Source organism: Girardinichthys multiradiatus, chromosome 11 (assembly GCF_021462225.1).
Source record: "Girardinichthys multiradiatus isolate DD_20200921_A chromosome 11, DD_fGirMul_XY1, whole genome shotgun sequence".
In the NCBI taxonomy this organism is placed as follows: Eukaryota; Metazoa; Chordata; class Actinopteri; order Cyprinodontiformes; family Goodeidae; genus Girardinichthys; species Girardinichthys multiradiatus.
Genome location: NC_061804.1, coordinates 27,274,185 through 27,297,834, shown reverse-complemented (window position 1 = coordinate 27,297,834; position 23,650 = coordinate 27,274,185). Strand labels below are relative to the sequence as shown.

The window sequence follows — 23,650 nt, the reverse complement described above, 5'->3', positions numbered from 1 at the left end:
AAAAACATGAAGGGAAGAGTATTTATTTTGTTTATTTAGTACATAAGAAAATTCCAACAGAAGAATAGATGTGCACAGCTACGTTTCTTTTCTGAAATCCAAAGTCCAGAGCAGATACTACACAGGCAAAAAACAAAGCCATGTCTCCTTAAACGTACCCTGAACACCTGTAAGGCGTCATTAGATCCAAACAAGGGTAACTGAATGTGTTTGTGAGATGAGTTGATAATGGAGTGGGATGTACAGACTGTTCCTGGTTCCTCACAGTAGGAATGACATAGCATTGTCTAGGATTAGTTTGTGTAAGACCACAACTATATCTGTAATTCCAAGTCAGAATATTTATTAAAAAAGAGGGTTTTCCTATAAACAGCAGTTATTATTTCAATTAAATTTCCAAAAGATATGTCATATGACCTACAAAAACAAAACAAAGGAACAAAACAAAATGTGCAATCAATGACATATTCCCTCTGAGGTGGCAGCTGTGCAGATGACCACACAGCGCAGCAGCAACTCCATCCCAATTTGTTTAAGGTCGGTTCAGTTCAGGACTGAGACCAGCAGCTGACACGATGCTTCAGTAGTAATTTATTTTTTGTAGTGGTTTACAGAGTCCATGCATGTTATTTCTTGCACAGCCTCTTTAAGGCTCCAGCTCTTCTTGGCTAAGCTCCAGTAGAACCAAACCCGCCCACACACACACACACACACACACACACACCCACCCACCCACCCACACCCCCCCCCCCCCCCCCCACACACACACACATCCCCTCCTTCCTTCCTAACACACATGGCCAGCAGAGGCCGCTAAGGAGTCATGGTGGCTGCCTTCCAGCGTCACTGCTATGATACTTGTTCCACCGGTCTCATCTGCACATCTCCGATCTAAAAGAAGCAAAAGGGAAAATAGGAAGGTGAATAGATAACGTTACAACTTCAGGAACAAAAAACTGAACAGATGACAGATAAACATACCTGAACATGAGGAGGGGCACTGAGGACAAACGTGACTGCACTGGCTACATCCTCTGCTTTCAAACACTAAAAGATAGAGAAGCGACCCTGTTGCAACGGCACATCACATCACCAAATCTGAAACTGTTGTGAACAAAATGCACCATTGCTCACCTTTATGCTCTCATAGACTGCAGCTGCTTTCTCTGGATCACTGTTGTGGTGTCGGAAAGCGAACTCAGTCTCAACTATTCCAGGAGATATACACTGCAGGGAGAGATAAAGCATAAAGGTTTACCTCGCTCTCTCGATCTACTGTCCTCCTCAGGCTGCATACATGCTCTGTATTACGTTGACAGTGAGAGTTATGTGATTCCATTTGCTACTAACAGCGCTCCCCGTTTGTGGTGTCGGGATGGCAGCTCACTCACCGTGGCTCTTATGTGAGTCTTTTCTTCCCGGAGTTCTTGGCGTATCCCCTCAGTCAGCGCAGTCACAGCATACTTGGTGGCACAGTAGAAATGCTCATCGGCACTCGGCACAAGTCGGTGCCCGCCCATGCTGGGACAGGTTGACAGAGAGGAAAATAAGAGACACAAGAGTAATTACATTTCACAGTTCAAGAACAAATAAGCCGTTAAGTAGTTAATATGTTTACAAAGCTTTGATGTGCTCACTGCTTCATGCATCAGCTGAAATAATGAAAACATCAGAATCAAATAAATACACAAAAAGAGGCCAAAACATTATAAATAATAGTATAAGCAGTGCAGTGGAAAAGTATTTACCCCCTTACACACTTATTGTTTTTCCCTTTGGTTTTGCACTTCTATTTTAAAAATATTTAATATAAAACTAAGATAACATGAGAAAACACAAAAAGCTGTTTTCAAATGATGATTTCACTCACTAGGGGGAAAAGCCATCCACAACAACCTGAACCTATGTGGAGAAGTAGCTCCCACCCTTTTAAATCAGTTACTACCTGCGATTAAACACATTTTTTGGAACGCTGAGGTAAATTTCAACCAGCTATTTGGTTTATGGGGCAATTGCTTTTGTTCAAAGAGGATCAGGTTGGTTTGCGTTGCACTTTCCCTTAATAAATGAAATCATTTGAAAAGTGCATTTTAGATTTGCACAGGTTATCTTTGTCTGATATCAAACCTCTGTTAATAATTTCAAAGTCTCCGTTATCTGTAAGGGGGCAAATATTTATGCACAGTACTGTATACGCTGCAAATTTTACTTGATATCTGCGCCTCCCACCTTGAACAAACTGTTGTTTTGTTCTCAGATTGCTTGGACAGCTTACCTGTTAATATTGATGATGTGGCCATCATCCACATACCTCTCCTTCATTGATTTGTAGGCCTCGCGGGTGCAGATGGACAAGGCTAAGACGTTCACCTGCAGACAAAGTGAACAATTTCTTTGCTACATATTGTGAAATTGTAATGTACAACATGCATATACCAACCTAGGTGTCCACTTACATGCATCAAAGAACTAGACTAGTATTCAGGTTGAGATTTTACTTTTATTACAAAATGTTTGCCACATTTTATCACGTTAAACCAACGACCTGTTCTGGCTTTTTTAATGAATTTATTTGACAGACACAAAGTTGTGCAGAGTTGGGAAATTGTGTGGATTTGTATTCTGCCCCCCTGAGTCAATACTTTGTAGGACCACTATTTTTACTGCAATTACAGCAGAAAATGTTGTGTAGGATGTCTCTGCACGCTTTGCACATCCAACCACAGGATTCTTTTGCCTCTTCATCTTTTCAAAATATCTCAATTTCAGTCAGATTGATTAAAGAGCATCTGTGAACAGCAATGCCAATGTACTGCCACTAATGTTTGATTGGATGCAGGTCTGGACTATGACTGAGAAATTTTAACACATAAAAATGCTTTGATCAAAACCTTTCCACCATAACTGGTTGTCTGTGTGGGGTTGCTGTCCTACTGGAAGCAAAACCTCCAACCCCGCCTCAAGTCTTTTGCAGCCTCAAATACCTTTTCCTTCAGGATAATTGACATATTTAGCTCAACCGATCTTGCTGAAGAAAAGCCTCCTCGCAGCATGATGCTGCCACCGCCATGTTTCACTGAGGGGTTGGTGTGTTCATGGTAATCTACAGTGTTGGTCTTCACCCACACAGTAGCATGCAGGTCAAAATGGTCTCAGTTGAACAGCGCACTTTTTCCACAGGTTTACTGTGTTCCTTGTAGGAAACATCCAATCTGACTTTCTTTCAAGAATGGTCATTTTTTCAGGTCAACTTTTCAGGTTTGCATAAAAAAAGAGAAAACCATGCCCCGATTTTCTCCATCCTCCCACTTACATGCTTATGTTGGTCTATCACATTGAAGATTGTGGTTGCAACTTGGTTTGAATAGTTTTGCAAGGCACGGTAACACCTGCAGGTGACTCACGTTTACTTGGCCAGTGCTTTAAACCCTGTGAACTTGTTGTGCCTGCACAGCTTCTGTCCTATAAGCTTTTGTCTCATGGTGACATTGACAGACATTAGTTTATCGCCAGCATGGTTGTAACATAGGGGGAGGTGACCAAACAAGGCCAGTGTACAGATTAAACACAGGCTAAAAATACACCACTGTACACATTCGTGCGGGCTGCCATGACAACAGATGGGGAAGCGTCACAAATGCAGGACCGTGGAGACAAAGAATTAGAGTGGGAGGGGTCTCTGGTGGTCAAGAGCTCAATGAATTAAAATGTAATGTCCCGGCCAGGAGAAATAGAGCTGGCTTTCATTAGTTTGCCTCTGCTGTGGCAGAGCCTGTGAAGCTGCCCCTGGGTGTGAAGGAAGCTGTGGGTGTCCACATAATGAGGCTTCAACTCCTGTTTCTTTACCAACCCAAAGTCTACAAACACAACACTTCCAATCACACTGGTCAAGCATTTTAACTCCTCCTTCTGCCTGTCTGGTGATGAAGCAGCCAGAACATCAATACAAGATGCAGAGGAGCTCCAACTCATTCCATCATGTTTTAGCCTCGTCTTTTAATATTATGCTTTTACGTTCACTTACATCAATCATGTTCCTCCAGCCCTCTGTCTTTCCGGACAGCAAGGGTTCATTGTGAGCCAGCCCAGCATTGTTGATGCACACGTCCACCCCCTTGTGAAGCGTTTTGATGGCTGAGAACATGGACAGGATCTCCTCTTCATTGGATAGGTCACATTTGTAAGGGATCAGTGTGCCGCTGTAGCCTGCACTCTGACATTCAGCTGCCAGTTTCTGAAACACACAAAGTTTGAATTCGGTAAGCTTATAATTTAGGACGTGAGAATAAAATGAAACAGCATCGAGGTAAAACCTACAAACGATTAACTTACTTACACCGCCACAATAAAAATGGCTCCCCACCCTCTCTGGCGTCGAGAGAACAGTGAGCGGATATAATCAACCCGAGCACCACACCAGAAAGTTTCTTTTATTGCTTATGATAAAAAAACCAAAATATTTATGACCCACAGTCATGCTAACAGATAACCTGATCAGGTTAAGAGAAACTCCACTCTCTTTAAATATTAAAACCATGACTCCAGATGTAAAACCAGCTGTGCACTGATGGGGTCAGGCAGGCCGCTTTCCATTCAGGTCACCATCACTGCAGGCCACGGTACAACCTGACTCAGATCCTTGATGTCCTGCGCTGTGTGCCAGTTAGACAGGAGGCAGCGTGGGTGATGAAGGCGGAGCAGGTGGCCCACAGAAACGCTGCGCAGCAGTTCATCAGTCTGCCTGTGCCAACATTTATCCCACCGAAGGAAATAATCTATGACAAAATTAATATCTAGAAAGTACAGTAAAGTGATGTTTTTTTGTTTTTTTCTACTAATCTAAAGGTGTGATTCACAGTATTTTTTCATGTGATGTGAAGCACTGTGCACTCACAATGACATCTATGGTCTAAATATCTTCATTTAATGTTTTAGCACTTTTCAAATCTAGAGCACAGTTCCAAAATCTTCCATCCGTCGTAACTATCTGAGGAGTCAGATTTTCTTTTGCCTTTTAAAGGTATCTTGATCAAAATTTCTTTAGGCTTTAAGCTTTCTTGTTTTGTCTCTAAATATGAATCATTCAGGGATAGGACAGAACCTAAAATTGAGGTATTAACCAGTATTGTGTCACACATAACATACAAATTAGTAACAGGGATCCATGGAGAAATCAGAATCTGCATATTTTACGCCTGACAGGGCCTGGTCGGGTAGCTGAAAACTCAAAATCTTTATCTGATCAATGAATGAACCACATAAGTGCTAACAGGTCAGTGACAGTAACACTCTTAGGTGTGGCAGATGTCACCAAGGGAAGTTGAATATTTTCAGTATTAATGAGGTGTTTAAAGATGAAGATAGAAAAAGCAAAAAAGAACAGAAACTGCATTTCTGCAGAGGTATGCTGGCTCTTCATTTAGGCTGCTACTAAATAGGGAGTTAGACATAAAACAGGAAACCTGACGCACTACTGCAAGGTGGGAACATGCTGGATTTCCAAATGTTGGCAGTCATTTGGAAATCCCACAGTTAAACACAAAGACTGTTGTTTACAGTAAGCAATGCGAAACGCGGTAATCAGTAATGTGAGATACTTAAGACTGGGGTGGTACATCTTTGGTCTGTGGCCGATCCAACGGCTGTCTCATACTGCCAACGATCCGATTCGTTTTAAACACATAGATGGATACGATTCACTTATTTTAGGGTAAAGAGTGCGATTCAGTTTGATTCCATGTGACAAGACAAAGCAGAGAAATGATATAAAACCTGTCAGGCTACAAACGTGATTAATATTTATTCAATAACTCAGCAGTCTTAGCATAATTGCTTAAGTCATATTTTGGCAATTATGACACGCAATTATGCTATGAGGCTAATGACATTATGAACAATCAAGCATAAAGCCTGTTTCCCAATGATTTTTTTATAACCTCTTGCTTTACAATCTATTAAGCATTCAGTGCATATATAAATATTTGTTTATTTACTGGAGACTTTTATTTCTAGTTCCCATTGACCACTTTTTATTGGGCTTTCATTACTCCTTACCTTACATTTAATTTTACTCTTACATTACTTCCAGTATTATTTATGTTTATTACGTTCGGCATCCTCTCTGGACCTGGTGTGTTAGTGCAACAGCCTGCATCAGCTTAAACACACCCTTGTTTTTTGCCTGTTTTTAAAATTTCTTAGCAGACAGATTGAGCATGTTGTAAAGATAGGCAGCTCGTATTAAGTGTCCAGTCAAAGCAACACTTTTATATTGTAATAAATCACAGAAAATGCTTCAAAGGGGCATTAAACTTTATAACATCTTATAACAAGACTGTGAATTGATGAAAGCAGCAAGATAAAGTTGGTATTAATCACATGTAGAGCACGGTTACATGTGACTATGACTTTCTGCTGAACGTTTGATACCACGACACGTGTTTGCTAAACATCTACTGCCATTAGGGAAGTTATATACTTGCAATTATTTGATTCTTATAAAAAGATACCTGCGGAACTTGTATTTACAATCAGGATGGAACAGGATTGAAGGGTGATGTGGGTTGCACGTTATTTATTGCTTAGCTCGCACCGGTTTCTCTTCTTCCTCTAAGCTGTTTACCTCAGATTATCCACTGAGAAATCATAAACTGAACAAAGCTGTCATAAGGCCAAAACACTGAAAATAAAGACCACTATATAATGTAATATACATCAGCGGCAACGGTGTCTTTAGAAGTTAAATATCTGAAATGTTTATTTAGAACCGAGGCTAAGGCAAAGGAGAACCTGGGGGGGGGGGGGGCTTTTGCTAGAGAGGATTTAGTTGTGTTACTAAGGCTGAAGAGGGAGCAGCAGAGCAAACAGGCTGTGATCACAGTCCAACTACAGGAAGTCTCAGGCAGTGAATCTCTGCGTGGTTGTGCATGTGGGTATGTTCTGGCAATGGCTGCTCTGTGGTCAGTACCAGCCCTCGCACTGGTCACAGATATGCAACCAGGCCTGAAAATTAGAGTAGCAGCAAACACATGGTTTCTGCAGCACGCTTCAAACTGAATTTTACCATGAGATGTAATTCTACAAGACACCATGAAGTCCATGCATTAAAGAAATATGTGTAAAACTGCAGGTTATGTGAAGATGCTCACGAAGTTAAACATCATGCAAATCTATTCAAACTCCTTTTCACTATTGTGTCAAATCTGAAAATCTAAATCTTGTAGAGTGCATTTGTATTTCGGCCCTCTGTGTCCGTTTTTTGTCAAACCTTCTTTCACTAAAATTACAGCTGGAAGTCTTTTGAGTTATATCTCCACCAGCTTTGCATTCTTCTTGCAAAATAGCTCAAGCCTAGTCAGACTGGACAGGAAGGGTAGGGTTAAAGTTCTTCTGGATATGGGTTTTGAGCCCTTGCTGCAGAGTCTGAATAGGATTTATTTCTCCACTTTGACCAGACTATTATAGCACATGAATGTAGATTCCATCGTATTCCTTGCTGTGTATTTACAGCTATTATCCAGCTGAAGGGTGAGCCTCCACCCTAGTCATATTTTTTCCCCTCAGCTCACACCAACTTCCCTTTCCCTGGCGAAGAAAAGCTTCCCTACACCATTATGCTACAACCTCCGCATTTCGTTGTTGAGTGCTAGTGCTAGTTTTCTGCACCATATATCTTTTTGCATGTAGATCAGAAAGTTCGAGCACCCTCGTCCACATGTTCACTGTGACCTCCACATGGCTGGTGGGAAGCTTTAAACTGGATATCCTGTGGCGTTGTTAGATTTCTTGCTGCCACTCTTCTATAAAGGTCAGATTTGTAAGTGCATGGCTAATATTTGTTGTGTTGACAGATTGTCCCAGCCAAGTTGTGGATCTCTGTAGCTCCTCCAACATTATCATGAGACCTTTTGACTGGTTAATGCATCCCCTTGCCTAGCCTACCAGATTAGAACAGGAGGATTGATAATGAGATTAAATAACACTCAAATTGACTCTATTTACTAATTACATTAATATTGAGGGGTATCGGAGTAAATAGTACTGAATTTCAAAAGCCATGCTTTTTCATAATAAAGTGCTACTTTTCATTAGTCACCAACATAAAATGCCAGTGAAATACTTAGAGGAACCAAATGTGTAAAAGGGGTATATGCAGGACGGTTCTGCAAAGCACTGTAGTTAAATTCCTAGTTTGTAACCCCTGCAGGATGAAGCACACGTTCTACACCACAAGGGACGTTATTGTCCTGCTTCACACTCATCAATCATTCACCCTTTCAGGTTCGACAGGTGACGATTGTTGAGCAAAACACCTTACCCGAGAGGTGAAGAGAGTTAAAAATAGAGATTCCAAAGTGCTGAGGGCAGAGAGCTTTAGGGGCTGAGACAGATCGATACCACAAGGCAGCAGCGACGAGCAGAGAAAGCTGAGAAATTAGATTTGACTTGAGATGGCTGAGTAGTTCTCCTGAACAAATGAGGGATTGTGTTATTAGACACGCCGTCTCCTCTTACTCCCTCAAAAGACAGTTGGGTGTCCAAAAACGATTAAAATAGCAATCATGTAGCCACAAAGCTACATAGCCAGTAATTTTTCCTTTTTTTTTCAAATTCCATCTCTTAAGCAAATGTGGCACATAAAACAAATATGCTGTCATATTACATCTTCATCCTGATTACAGAGGAAGGACAAAAGGGAGGGAGCGTTGGAACCAAAAAGTGCGTAGAAGAAGCGTAGTGCATAAAGACCAGGTAAACCAAGTGGAGTTTCCAGGTTGCTTTAGCTTTTAGATGGGAAAGATAGAAACTTAAAATAATACCCACAGATGCATAAAATCAGACTTTCATTTTAACCTTAATTCTCCTGAGCTTGTCCATTCACTTAAAATGTAAAACAAAATGCACGTTTCAAGTTTTATCACCAGAGATGCAATCAGAGAGGTTAAAGGTGACAACAGGCTTTATAATCAGAAAGGCAGCAGGGTGGATGGGGCGGCTGTGCAATTATCTCTTTTCCAAACTGCACCAGGCTAAAAGGTTTAAAGGTTGAACAGGGTGGGTTTACAATACTCCCTTTAAGACTGTGTAATCAGCGACGCAGATAAGGGAAATAATCATACTATTTGTTAGTAACTACACTCAGTGACAGATCGAAGTTCCCCACCATCAGTAGAGCAAAGTCAAAAGTCTAACCGATCTGTGAAAATGTGTCACATTATAGTAAAAGTAGCAGTTTTCAAGGAGAGCTTTTAGTTAAAACAGGGTGTTTTGTTAGGTGATGTTGAAATAAGACAGCAAAGGAAAGCATTAAAATGATATGTGACCTAAAACAAGAGCCAGTCTATAGATAATGTGAGCAGTAAAGCCTTGACTGACTGACTGGTGGGACCTGTGTGGTTTAATTGAACTTTTTTCTCACACAAAAAAAGAAAAAACTGAAACGGCACAAGTCAGATCTATATGCTAAAAAAAAGCATAAACAAAAACTCATATGATGCTGTGGTTCTCAAAAAGGCGCAGTCCCCTGCAAAATTATTCATACTCTAACAGCTTTTTTCCATTTTGTCGCGTTACAGCCACAAACTCCAATGTATTTTATTAAGAATTTGTGTGAGACTAACGCAAAGTAGTGCCCCACACTGTAAGAAAAATATTAGGTAAGTTCTCATTTTGAATTGAATTCAGCCCTCTTTAGTCTGATACCTCTAAATAAAACCCCATGCAACTGTTTCCAAAGGCACTTAAGTGGCAATTAGAAATTAAATGTGTGTAAATTAGCCCAGTAACAATCCAGCTGTTCTCTGGGGGGCCCAGAGGTTTGTTAGAGAAGAAGAAAGCCACTATATCCAGTTTGCTAAAAGCTATTAAAAGGGACACAGCAAACAAGTGGAAGAAGGTGCTCTGGTCAGTTGAAAGCAAAGTCGAACCTTTTGACCACAATGTAAAAAACTACAAGTGACAGAAAACTGACCCTGCTCATCACCCTGAACACACCATCCTCATGGTGAAACTTGGTGATGGCAGCATCACGCTATGGGATTATTCTTCCTTAGCAAGTAGGGGGATAATGGATGGAGCTAAATACTGGGCAATCCTGGAAGAGAACTTCTTTGCTTCTACAAAAAACGCAAGACTAGGACAGAGCTTCACCTTCCACCAGGACAACAACCCTAAACATACAATACAATACAATGGAATGGTTTAGATCAAAGTTCATTCAGGTGTTAAAATGGCCCAGTCAAAGTCCAAGCCTGAGTCCAACTGAGAATCCGTATTAAATCTTACTAGGCATACATTTCGCCAAGAAGATTCATGAAAAGAACATTTCAGGCTCTAGATGTGCAAAGCTGGTAGAGACAACAAAGAGGTGGATCTGTGAAGAATTGATCCAGGGAGGCTAAATACAAAGTACACCACACCTGGCAGATTTTTATGTGTAAAATTGTTTAAAACCTTAATATCCCATTAACACCCATTAAAGTTTGAGGTGTAATAGACAAAAACAAAAACTGCTTGGTTAAAAGCATATCTTTTCCTTCTAAGGACGCCATATTAATCCTGTTCCACTTTCTGTGCACCTCATTCATGCCATTGTTACAACAACTTTGCACCCTGGACACCAGCAGTGAGTCGTGGCACAGTGCATGGTGAGGTGGGAAAAAACAAGGAAAACAGACCCAGGAGGACCCCATGGAGACAAAGTTGTTCTGACACAGTCCAAACTGCAAAGTCTTTCAAGCGGGCCAACTAAGGGGCTTCAGCCTGAGAGCTTCTAGTAGACATAAAAGAGCTTCCAAAATTAAACAAACACTCACTAACAAATCCAATGTGGCTGCTGCTGAGGTGAAAATAAAATCCATTTGCACTCATCCATTGTTTCAGTGAACACTGAACTTGTTGAACTCATCTCTCTATTTGCATTTTAGATGTAGAAAAACCTGCCACCAAACATCCATTTTACTCTTCTCACTCTATTACACATGGTCAGTCTGATGCATGTGCTGACCTGCTGCTATAACTGCTCTAAACAAATGAATTCCTGCTATATATTTCATCCTCACACATCAGTGCAGCTTCTGGAAACATCATGCATGCTGCCATCTCACAAGCCACACTCCTACTGAACAGGGTGCAGTACAGACAGAAGACAGAAGTGATCTAAGTATGATTGCAAGAGGCCAGGAGAGGAAATATCAAAGCAAGTAAAATTTAAAACCGGAAATATAAAAGCACAAAGAGGACAGTGGAGAGGTCATAGGGGTCACTCAGCAATCTAGATACATTCAACTTGAAAAAATATTATCTAAGGAAACAACTTCGGGTGGTCTCATTTTTCCTTTCATCTGGAATTAAAAAAAACAGCTACAATGCTTTCATCTATTTTACCAGGATATGAGGTTTCGCTGTTTTTTTACTGTGTTGATACAACTGTCTCTTGAAAGCCGAATCCATGGCAACAGAATGGATTATTGGTAAGGTATATGTTGTTGTTAGCTTCCAGCTCAAGCGGAAAATGTGCAGTCAGTGGAAAAGCTTTCTGCATGGGTGGCACTTATGAGCTGAAGACGCCGTAAGGTAACTTGATGAGTTCAGAAGATTCACAATGAAAATAAAAGAACAGCTGCGACACAAAGCAAACTGCGGAAGCACAACGACAGGATTATGAATATAATGCCTCAAACTCCAAAGTATTTGATGGGATTTTATGAGATAGATCATCAGAAAGTAGAGCATAATTATAAAGTGGAAAGATGCCTCATTTTCTTTTTATATGTGCAAATAAAAATCTGAAATGTGTGGCGTGCATTTGTATTCATAAAAGGTTGTCTTTAAACTTAGTCGTATCACGGTGAAACATGGTAGTGGCAGCATCATGCTGTGGAGATGTTTTTTTTCAACAGGGACAGGGAAGCTGAAGCTGACAGGAAGATGTATGGATTTAAACAGGCCACCATCCTGGAAGAAGACCTGAGACTTGTCACAGGAGTGGAGGTTGACCTTCCACCAGGAGGACTGTTAACACAGATAGAGCTACAATGCAAGCATGGCTGCCCAATATTTAAAAAAACATGAAATTGCAATTATATGGTTGAACAATAATATTGGTTGCAGTTCTGCTATATTTTCCTCATGATTCATTTTCTTTTCTAAAATCACAAGGCCACCATCTAGGCCACTAAATTCTATATCAGGTTGAGGATTAAGTAGAGTAAAAGTCCATCCAAGGGGCCAAGTACATTATGGGCAGGCAGAGCCTTAAGACATGGCACTTTAATAGCCCACCAAATATTGCAACCAAGGAGTCTTTCGCAACTCTGACCTTGCACACACTTATATTCTGCTGACTGCAATTCAATATATTGTGCAGCTCTAAAGGAAGGGTTTGGATCAAATCATATTCACGTGAGAATCTCACCGTCAAAGTCCAGACCCAAATCCAATTGAGAATCTGTGGCAGGATTTGAAAATGTTTGCTATCGTATGTTTTACATCCAAACTGAGCTTGAGCTGGTTTGCAATGAATAGGCGAAGAATAAGTTGAAAATCTGGTAGAGACATGCCTCTAAAGACTTTTTTTTTTAACTAAATACAAATCATTGCCACACTTTTCAGATTGTTTTGAGAATTTTTTTTTTTTAAACCATGCATGGTTTATATTTTACTTCACAATTATGCACAACTTTGTGTCGGTCTACCACATAAAAATCAACATGAAATCCGTTGTTAATAATGTTACAAAATGAACAGACATGCAGATATGCTGAAACAGCCACTTACTTATTTACTGAACAAAAACTACGCAAAGGAGAATCAGGACAAGAACAAAAAGAGATTTTGAAAATAAGGCCAAAGGTATAAAGCAAAGGAAGTAAAGATGTCTTCTTTGATACACTTTAATTCTTTTCCAAGGGGACAAGAGTTCCCTGTGACACTAGAAGACAGGATGTCTAGACACAACCCGCAGGAGATTTCTGAGACAGTCTATGTGTCTAAAAACGTAGATATTTAATGTGCCACCTCAGATTTTGAAGCATGACCGAGCACCTTTTAGCTCCAACAGAACGAGCACCAAGTGAAGCCAGATCAGCCAAGGTCTCACATCAAGCTTCTAGCTCACCTGCCAAGAGCTTTCAGGCTTAAATCAAGATTAACTCCTGGCAAAATTAGGATGCTAAGGCAAAGAAACTAGTAATAGATAAAACGCCTGCAGAGGCGCAGAGGCTGCATGACAGATTGGCAACTCAGAGCAGAAATTAAGTGCTGAAGTATGGAGAAACAAACTCTTTACCTAATCTATGTAGTCTCAAAGAGCTAAGTAATTAAGCACGGATTTCCACCGCAACATTTTCAAAAAGCACTGTAAAGAAAAAAGCTTCTGATTCTGCTTTGCTGTGTATTGGTATGAATGGCAGCTCAAAAGGCATACGATTAAAGCTGACGGCAATGGTAAACACAATGGCAGCTAAGCAACTTTTAATAGATTCTGAAGCGTTCCAGCTAGAATGAATTAATAATGAAATCTGGCCGTTCCAGTCTGCCCCGGTCCTCTTCACTAACAACTAACAACTTCCATGGCTTTAACTGAAATCCATTCAGCAATTTCCCAAATAGATGTGCAGAACACAAAGGGAGGATTTAAGTAAAACATACAAAAACAAATAAATACAAGTACAAACGAAACACTGACCAGCTGCCTTATGTGATGTCACCATAGAAGTGAAACCCTGTTTTTGGGAGAGAACATTTCATCTTTCTTAAATAAAAAGAAAACAAATAGAAAAACTGACCATGTCATGTTTTTCTTCTAGTTTGACAAAGTTTATTGAAAAGTAAAGTTAGTAGCTCAACCAGACAGACAAATGTAGTCAAATGTCACCAATTTTATTCTCTATATTCTTATCTAAGACTATTGCTTTTACAGCTCAGATTTACAGCTTGTCTAAGACTGTCTCCTTTATACCGAGTCACCCTGTACAAATCTGTTTGAAAAACTGAAGCCCCAAATGATGCGTGCTAAATATATTTAATCTCAAACTCTGAACAGGAACAGCTCTGAATTTGGCATCTCCTTTCATTACAGGCTTCAAATGCCAATTCTATAAAAGCCTTTTCTCAATAGACAGAAAAGTTATTTTTACATGAAGTCTGGATTGTAACAAATATGCCTGCCTGCCCTCTCCAAAGATGAAGATGATCTCCATCCTTTAAGAGAAAGCTATACTATCAATATTACATGCATGGTATGTTATTATTTCCCACAGTTCCTGAAAGTGTGCTCTAACAGGGATGCAAGCGCTACATTCCACATCCATGTACGACCTCTGAATGTGATTATGTGACTGGCTCCGCCTTGCCTCCACCTCCACTGCTTCTCCCAAAGGCCCATCCAATCTCCTCAACATGAGCCCTGACCGTTTGTGCTTATCTTAGATTAAAAGGTGCAGACAAATGCTTCAGCTGGTAAAAAAAAAACTGAAAGCTGTAAACATATGCAAATCTACGGATTTACCCGTAGCCCTAAACCATGTGGTTTTTTTTTTTAAATCACATTACAAAACTTTAATGCATTTTATTGGGAGTTTATGTTATAGACCAACACAAAGTATAGAGTGGAAAGAAGAGAATACATCGGTTTCAATTTCTTTGACAAATAAAAATTTTTTAGGTTTGCTATTCAACCTCCTTTACCCTGATACCCCTAAAATAATTCAAACACAACTAATTGCCCTTAGGAAACTGCTTAATTAGTGAATAACGTCCACCTATGTGCAATTTCTTCTCAGTATAAATCCAATCATTCTATGTGGGCCTCAGCTGAGCCGTAATCAAAAAAGCACCCAACAGACTCACGGCAACTCTGGGGTAGCTGCAGAGAGCCACAGCTCAGGTGGGAGAATCTGTTGAAAACTCTTAGTAGTGTACTTTACAAATCTGGCATTAATCCAATAGTCACTGTTGAAAACAGATTGAAGACCACCACAAGCAGTGCAGGGTGCACAGAAAACATGAAAAAGAATTGCCTACATGTGTGTCTAGCGGAAACTATCTCTGTACGTAACAAAACATTTAAAAGTTCAAGGAGTATAAATACTTTCACAAGGTGCTGTATAGACACCATAAAAGACAAAAAAAAAGAGTCTGTATAATTTTCCTGTCAAATAAAATTTTTGAACAACTGCAAACTGGAGTAAGATAACCAAGCTTGCTCTTTGAATGACTGTTTTGTAAGCATCCATGTTCACGTTCCCATAACTGTGTTTTTATTCCAATTTTACAATGTGCTGGGTGAGCGGAAAAAGAGACCCATGTGGGCTATGTGGGACAAAATGTTTGAAAGGCCTCAGAAAGACTTTGGAGGGGATCTAATATGGCAGAAGAATGAATATTCCTTTCCACAGCCGCTTCTTTCTCTACTCCGAAAGGATTTCACAAGCGTTAATGAGAAGCTGAGTCTCTGCCGCTTGGCTCTGTCGTCTCCATTCCTGCACAGAGCCCATGGTGACCACACATCGCCCTCCAAAACCCGCCTGCCTACTCTGTATTCTCACTGACAACAAAACAATGCTGTTGCCGCCACAACTCTCCAATCCACTTTCTCAGAGTTCTTTTCATACAAAAAACAGACAACTGTAATGATTGGACGCGTTTCTCCCGATCCTTATTGTTTTCTCGGCTTTACTACTGAGAGAACGTTGAAGTGAGGAGCATTGCTTCCTGAGGTAAATCAATAAATCCAGAGAGGAAGTTGGGAACAACTGCTTTGTGATGCATGGGTACATACATTACCCTGCGAACAGCATGCCAGGCTTGGGCACAACTGCTTTTTAAAAGCTTACAAAGCAGTGTTAGCACAGTGCTGGCTCAGTCCCACACAGACGCTCTATAAGATCTTAAGAAGTGTTGAGATCATTAGAAGAACCACAAAGTAAATTAAAGTCTATGCAGTGCTATTTTGCGTTCCCCCCCCCCCCCAAAAATGAAGTTTGCTCAACCTGTAGCGCAGTAAAATATGTAAAATGTTTATTGGGAAGGACTATGTACAATAGAGCTTACATTTTTGACCTTGTTTAGGCTGGTAGACTGCCACAGTTACCTATTGACAGGACGAGCCCATGTGACGGGAGTATGAATGGAGGGAGGATAGCTGTTGCCCAATTCACACTCACTCGAAGCTGCTATGGCCAAGGGTGTGTGTAGGGTAGGAGGAACCGCTCACAGAGGTAAAAAGCAACACATTATGGAAACATAAGATTTTATTATCTAACTAGAACAAAGTATGAAATGAAAGAAATAAACTTGATTAAACCTTATTCTTCCTATTTTTAACAGTATGATAAGCACAAGCAAAAATACCACGGTTTCAGTCTATTGTTTTCACAGAAACATTAAAAATAAAATAGCATGTTTATGATCTAGCTTTTATGTAAAACAGATTTTTATACAATAGCTTAACAAACAATATAGAATAACACATGCCAAATTTTGTTTTCGAGTCAACATGTTTATTTCACAGAATATTATACTTTTTCCCCTTCTGCTCTTTAATAAGAAACACTGGGAGTTTAGAAAGCTGATATTAGCTTCAAAGCAGCATTACTTGGGCTGTCGTGAGCAAAAATATTTTTAATCAGCGAAATCTGCCCATCCTGTAAGCAGGCAATGGTGGTAGCCATTGGGTGGCTGTGTGCAGCAACTAGTAAGGGAAGGGCTAGTCTCTGACACTTTATCTGGCATCTAATTAAAAGGTCTTTAAAATAAAGGGACAACATGATGAATCATTTAGGCAGTTTTTAAATCCTAGCTGCTTTACTGAACACTGTAAAGACCTGTAAAGCAAAACCTGGTGTAGCTACATTGCTAGACACACTTGGGTGATATCTGAAGAAACAGGAATGATGCTGGGGAAGATCTAAACTAGTTTTGCTCCATCCCACGCTGTTGTTTACCTCACAACTCAGGTCACAAGATAGTTTTACCATGACTCATTCCTCGCTGGAAGATCAAGGCTCTTAACTTGGTCAGAAACCGTAGCTATGTTTACTTTCGCAAAATTTCTTGATCGGATTCAAATACGGTTGGATTGAACAGAAACAAATAAATCCGAACACAAAGTTTATATGGGCGACAAATCTAATAATCTGATCGTGACGTGCGCTTACATGCACCACTTTTATTTCAGAATATAGGCACTTTGACATGCGCAGAGTTGTCAGATTTCACTATAACAACCACAGAAGAAGAAACTGTACTTCCGCCTGTGATGAAAAAGGATAACAAAAAACGTGGAAGTGCGTTGGCTCTGAGTGTTCTGAGCGCCCATAAAGGATCAACACCAGGTTCTCGGAGCAGCTGAGGCGTTACTGCTTTCCATAATTAAGCTACAGGCTCAGCAACACATGATGTTGCTGTTTGTTGCTGAACATTGCTGGTCAACTGGCTGATAGGCAAGCTCCTACGATTTTCTCGTACTCACAGAAACGAGCAATTCGATGGTTTGGTTAAATTTCTCCTCCATTGATGGCATTGCATAAAGTTACCGTGACTTCAGGAAACACTGCACACAAGAAACAAGCTTCAAGCTGATTGGCCATCATTTGGATTTTAAACTTTTAGCTTAGCAGTGGTTCTGGGGTGTTTTTACTCTAGGTTTTCGTACCGTAAACCCCCCATAGCAACCCATGCCTAATGCTGATGCAGATACGTGCTGCACTACAGAACAAAAGCTATGCCTAATCCAAGCCTATCAAATCCAACAGTGATAACAGTATTGCTTCCAATAAGTTGTACAAAGGTGAGTGTTGTAGGGCTTCCATGAAATCAACAGGGCCACATGGGCGAGGCCTAATAATTCAGGGAAAAGATAAGCAAGGTGCAGAACCTTCAGGCTTATGGTTATATAAGAAGGGTAGGGCCAAAGAAACCCGTCTTGAAAGAGGCATCTGCCCTCCAGGTGACACTCCAACAGAGTGCATCAACCTGATTTTAACTGGTTACTGTTTTGACACACATCTACACCATCACACCCAATTAGCTCTATTTACAGGTGTAAGACTCCAGGAAAAAAAACAAAAAACATTTCAAAGAAAATCACAAATACTTCTTATTTTCTGTTTTTATATTTCTACTTTTGTGTGAATGTGCATGCTTCAACTTGCCTGTCACTTTGCTGCTGGTACACCTGATTTCCCCCACAGATGGACAATAAAGGTTATTTCCATGTCTTCTATATCTATTTACAGTCTACCAACACTATAAAGAGCAATATGGCATATTTGTGTAGTAAATGTGTAATATTAGAACAACTTTAGCTTTGTTTTGGTAACAAATACAACCTAAAACCTTGTTTGGCAAAACAGTTTAGCTTTTAGAAAAGATTTTAAAAACCCAGTACAGTCAGTGATGTTTTCTGCTTTAATCATAGGCTTCTGCTTGGTTTTTGCATCTTTCTAAAAAAGGAGGACAAAACAGAAAAAGTATTGAAAGAAACACTGAAGATGCATGAGTGTCCTGCTGAGGAAGATCCAGCAAAGGAGTCTGTTGTGATAAACTGGATCATCTGCAGCCATAAAACTTGTTTCAAAACTACATCCCTTAATTTATTTGGTATTGATCCATCTGAGCCTATCATTCTTAAATCAACATTTATGCAGATGATTCTGGACTGAGAGATGGTAAATACATGCTATTATCCAGTTCTTTCTGAATTGTTAACTTACGATTATGCAGATATGCTGTACATCCATTTGATTAATAAAATATAACTTGTCAAATAGTGTCTGTTGTGGCAAAACGTTAATGTCATTATCAAACAGAACAACTAGAACCACACCTATTTGAGTGATTAAATTGATGATTTTGAATAGCATGATCTTAAAACAAACTAATTAGAATTTGACTAATTTTGTTTACTGTGTACATTAGAAATAATTGTATGAATTTAGCAACTTTATTTACATTTATTTTACTGCTAAGCTTACAGACTACCTGCCCCTAAGTGACGAACTGAATTAAAAAGTATGTGAAGTCCTACATCAGTTTGTTTTACCAGTAAAGTAGGTATCATCTTAAGTTCTGTATTATTGGGGAACTCTGTTGCTGCTAACACTGATTTCTGGCAGTCCTATGAGAAGATCACCTGAAGGAACGACACTGATAATAGAGGTGATGACATTTTATGGGTGGAATGAGCAATGGTAAATGATATGGCTACATAAGAATTATTATTGCCTCTTACAACATATAGAAATGTGAGACATATAGTATCATTAGTTTGTGAAACTGCAGCACGGGAATATCTGTCTCCTCTGATTTAACTGTTAGTGTGTTAAATAACATATGTAATGACAAACTAACGGATTTATTTTAGCAATTTTCTTTTATTAATTTGCTAAACCCTGTAGGGTTTGCCTAACATTTCCAATTAACAAACCTAGAGCGTTGTTATCACTCCTGGATAACGACTTTGTAACAAGCTGTAACACAGCTTGAACAGTAAAGCTAATGTTAGCTAGCCGTTAACGTTAGTTAGCAGGAATGTTGTTGCTCTGACAACACTCAATTTTCCTATTTTTTTTAAACATTCCTCTAAACGATACAGCCTACCTCAATTTTGTCGACATTCCTGGCACAGCCAACAACCCTCATGCCCTGCTGGACCAGAGCCCGGGTTACAGCCGCTCCAATCCCCACCGAGGCTCCGGTCACTAGGGCCACTCTGCCTTTCCACCGCTCCATCTAGACCAGCGTCTTCACCGGGACCGTTTCTGACGCGAACCTACAGCTCCCCGCGCTGCACTTCTGCCAAGCCGTAAATCAGGCTGCAGCGCTAAAAGATGTTACGTACGGGTTACGTACAGTATTTGAAATATGGGATGCACCCGTTACACAGTCCCGTATCAGTCTGTGCAGCATCCAGGACTACGGCAGCAATAAGGGGACGTAAAGATCGACCCATGCGCCTCTCGGACCGATGTATGAAGAGCTGCGTAAAAATGTTTGGTTCACTTCACCTCCTACTTTCATTTCGAGCCACAGGGCTAGTGAGTGTTAAGGGTAGCTTAATAGCACCACCTAGTGGAGAAGATCAAATACTAATCAGAAGCCCAGGTTTTCAAACTGTGGTAAAAGTAGCATTGGTTGGACTGGGTCTGCTTTCAAGGGTACTCCAGAGGTGCCCCAATAAAGTTTTTAAAGAGGCAGCCATATTTTCACAAAGACTAGATTGTGTTTAGTCTAGAGACTTACTGCAGAACATCAGCAGTCTTCTCTGTGTGTTTCTGTTCATATTACTAGATAGGCAACTTTATCTTATTAATTAAAAATCAAATATTAAAAAATGTGGGAGTAGGATAGGTTGAAAAATGAACTTAATGCTTTATCAGCTATTAATAAATCTAAATGTTATACTTCAAACACCCATCAGTGATCATTAGTGAGACTTTTTGATCAAACAATAAACAACTGTTTCATCACATCTCAGGGAGTTTGTTCTTGAGCTGAGAAACACAGAAACTAACATCTTGTTTAGTTTTGGTCCTAGGAACACTGAGTAAGCGGGTCTCTGATGACCTGAGGAGTCTAGGTGGTCCATATTTGTCTAGCAACTCAGAAATGTATTTGGACCTAAGACCATTTAGTGCTTTATAGATAAATGTTTTTTTTTTAAGTCTATACTTTTACAAACAAGAAGCTGCTGCACCGATTCATGAATTGGTGTATACAGCTAGATCAGCTATGCAATTAGCTGAAGCGTTAATAGGTTACTTTATTTACCAAGGTGTCCACTTTAAGCCTAAGGCTAATGTCAAGATCCCTGTAGTCGCTCTTGTTGTATCCATCAGAGAAACAGAGGGACAGAGTGACATTTGATGCTGATTGTTAGAACTGTATTGTATTTTTCTGTCATTTTAGTCTGAACCTGGACTTATGTCAGTCCAGTAATTCTGTTTATCTCTCTCTTTATACATTTATGAACATGGCTGAAGTGGAGTTGATATTGCTACCAACAAGTTTTTAATTGCCATTGTTACAGCTGCTTTGACAGACGCAGTAAAGACTTCAAATGTAACAATAGAGTCCAGAAGTGGATTTGTGTGACTGCAGATTTATTCAGAGCATTCTTCTGTCTTCAAGGGTCGGTGTCGTGCAACGTTTTAAGCCATCCCCGGTCAAAGACACCTAAAAATAAATAGCTGAATTGCCTCCCCTGCATGAAATCCATTTCTACAGCGTCCTGCTAATGACCTAAAACTTTCTTTTAGGTTTACTGAAGCAGACTCGCCTTAAAAGTTGTAAGACACCAGCCTACAAGGTCCAGAGCTTGAGATTCCTGCTGTATGGGACACTCAAACCCAGCCTTTGTGTAACATCTTGTGAAATAAAATAGGAACTTTTACTTTTCTAATGGATGGCACATAACTGAATTATTACTATAAATGTATTTATGAATATTGATCTCTCTGATTCCTCACACAATTCCCAAAATGCTGCCCTATACTCCTTATCCCATTGCATCTGACAGTTCCTTAGTTTTCCACAGCCGTAAAACAAGTTGTGCTGGAATTGAGAATGTTTTATTTCTTCTAACCAAAGTTAATTATAACGGAAATGTGGTTCTGTTGCACAAAACAGGCTAATTCTTTAAAACGTTCTTGTCAATTGTCAGGACCTGGATCAACAGCCATGACCAAAAATGGAGAAACACATTTAATTGAAATAAAACACACATGAGATTAGGCAATTGGAAATAAAGATGCTTATGAATGGATGTGTGAAAAATATTCTGATGTATGCACTAAACAGCAGGGGAGAGAAGAGCTGTTTTAAAGTGAGGCAGAGCTTTTAAAAGCACAGGCCCAGGTTTACCAACTAATCTCAGTCTGCACGTTAGTCTGAGAAAAATGCATATTATCATGGGAACTGACCATCAAATCCATAAGTAAGACAGCTGATAAACCTACTTAAAATTATTAAATGATGTGTTTGGTAGGTAAAAAAACAAATATTAAGCAAAGTTTCACGAGGAATACGCCTGTATTTCCTGTCAAAGACTTAACTCTTAAAAAAGAAAAGCCAGCAGAGACCCCAATGTCAATCAATGTGGCTGTGGCTCAGGAATTTGTCCTATAACCGGTAGGTTGCTGGTTCGAACCCCCGCTCTGTTCATCTCAGTCGTTGTGTCCTTGGGCAGGACACTTCACCCGTCTTGCCCGCTGTTGGGGTTCAGAGGGCTCAGTGGCACCGATTGTATGACAATTGTATTGGGGCAGCTTCTCTTCTGTCAATCTGCCCCAGGGCTCAACACTGTCAGCGTACAAATGGGTTAATTGTAATGTAAAGCGCTTTGCGGTCTCTGGGGACTTGATAAAGCGCTATAAAAATTCAGGCCATTTAATATCACTACAAATTATGATATGAAGCAGCATTGGCCCTCGCAGCTCAGCGCTGGCCTGTGTAGTGACTGCGGGAGCCTGGCATCGCCACTTCCAGGCGACCCCCCTGCTGGATTCCACATGTCGCCACTAGGCGGTATCATGAGCAAGCTTTCATTCGACCTTCGTTCATGCTGAGTTCTGCTCCGGCGAGAAGCGTTCAAAATTTGGGCGAAATCCGAGCATCCTAATTGAAGCCGCACAAAATGTCATAAAAACTATTATGCATTTTTTAACTTCTGGAGACTGTCAAGGAAGTTCAATTAGATAAGAAACTGCCATTTTGTTGTTAGTGGCCAGGGACAAAATTACGTCATCAATTGACTGTGCCAGCGTGTTCAGCATTCGTCCACAATGATGCATACCAAATTTGAAGTGTATCCTATGATGTATATGGGAGATATAGCAGTTGAAATTTACTAGGTGGTGCCGTTGATCCAAATTCCAATTTAATTCAATAGAACTGTTTGGGGTTGACAAAGATCGACCATATTCGGTTTGGAGTAAATCGGATTATGCATGTGTAATTTACAGCCAATCGTAAGGCGTAAGGGGCCTCAATGACGTCAGCATTTGACCATTGAATATTGTTCAGGGCCGAATGTTGATCTATCCTACAAGGGTCTGTGTCACTGTGACATTCCTTGTAGGAGCTATAACAATTTCCTCGTTTATGGCGAGAAGTCAGATTTTGAGGCTAGGCCACGTCCACATACTTTCATGTAGCAAAAAGCTTTTAATAACTTTTGATCCCAAATAGTTTGCAAGTAAACTGAGTTATTCTGAAGTCTGTAAGTCAAAAGCTGTAGGGGTTTGATCAAATACACAGGTTAGAGATGGCCAAAATAGGATCAAAATTGCAAATTCATTCCAAAATGGCCAGCCTTCTGTGGGGTTTGGACCAAGACTTTTTGTAGGTCTGGAAAAGTTACTTATGTGTACCAAATTTCATAATCCTCGGTCAAAGCATGGCTTGGGGCTGATTTTTTGACATTTTCTAGAGAGGCTGTGGAGAAATTAGGTCACGGCCACCAAATATTTCACTGGACATGTTTTGGGGGCTGGACTAAGATTGATCATAAAGAATTTGGTGCAGCTCAGACTTTTTATATGTGTAAATTAGAGCCAAACCCATGGTCACGGCGAGACGTGGCCACACCCTCCAGTGTACAGGGTCTGTGTTCCAAACGAAGTCAGATCAACTTATCTGTTTTCTGACA

The 23,650-nt window shown here is 40.2% G+C and overlaps 1 protein-coding gene across 4 annotated transcripts; it reads right to left on the bottom strand.

Annotated features, from left to right (window-relative positions):
- Positions 1–7: 7 nt before the first annotated feature.
- Positions 8–20,001, bottom strand: dhrs11a (dehydrogenase/reductase 11a). 4 transcript variants are annotated; one of them, XM_047379331.1, is made up of 8 exons: positions 19,603–20,001; positions 4,025–4,234; positions 2,312–2,370; positions 1,392–1,521; positions 1,135–1,227; positions 982–1,047; positions 766–891; positions 8–724 (listed from the first exon to the last, which is right to left on the bottom strand). In XM_047379331.1, the coding sequence occupies exons 1-7, from the start codon at positions 19,732–19,734 to the stop codon at positions 850–852; spliced, it is 732 nt and encodes a 243-aa protein (XP_047235287.1). In that variant the 5' UTR covers positions 19,735–20,001; the 3' UTR covers positions 8–724; positions 766–849. The 4 variants fall into 4 exon arrangements, with proteins under 4 accessions (XP_047235287.1, XP_047235286.1, XP_047235285.1 ...); XM_047379330.1 differs by having other exon boundaries at positions 791–891; positions 2,276–2,370; positions 19,603–19,995; XM_047379329.1 differs by having other exon boundaries at positions 8–723; positions 759–891; positions 2,276–2,370; positions 19,603–19,994.
- Between the last annotated feature and the right edge of the window lie 3,649 nt (positions 20,002–23,650).

Bases quoted from the DNA above. Each gene is read 5' to 3' on its own strand.
- dhrs11a (XM_047379330.1), bottom strand. From the start codon at position 19,734: ATGGAGCGGTGGAAAGGCAGAGTGGCCCTAGTGACCGGAGCCTCGGTG. The intron at 4,235-19,602 runs GTAGGCTGTATC...TGTGTGTTTCAG, and splicing joins GGAATGTCGACAAAATTGAG to AAACTGGCAGCTGAATGTCA. The intron at 892-981 runs GTATGTTTATCT...TGCTTCTTTTAG, and splicing joins GTGCCCCTCCTCATGTTCAG to ATCGGAGATGTGCAGATGAG.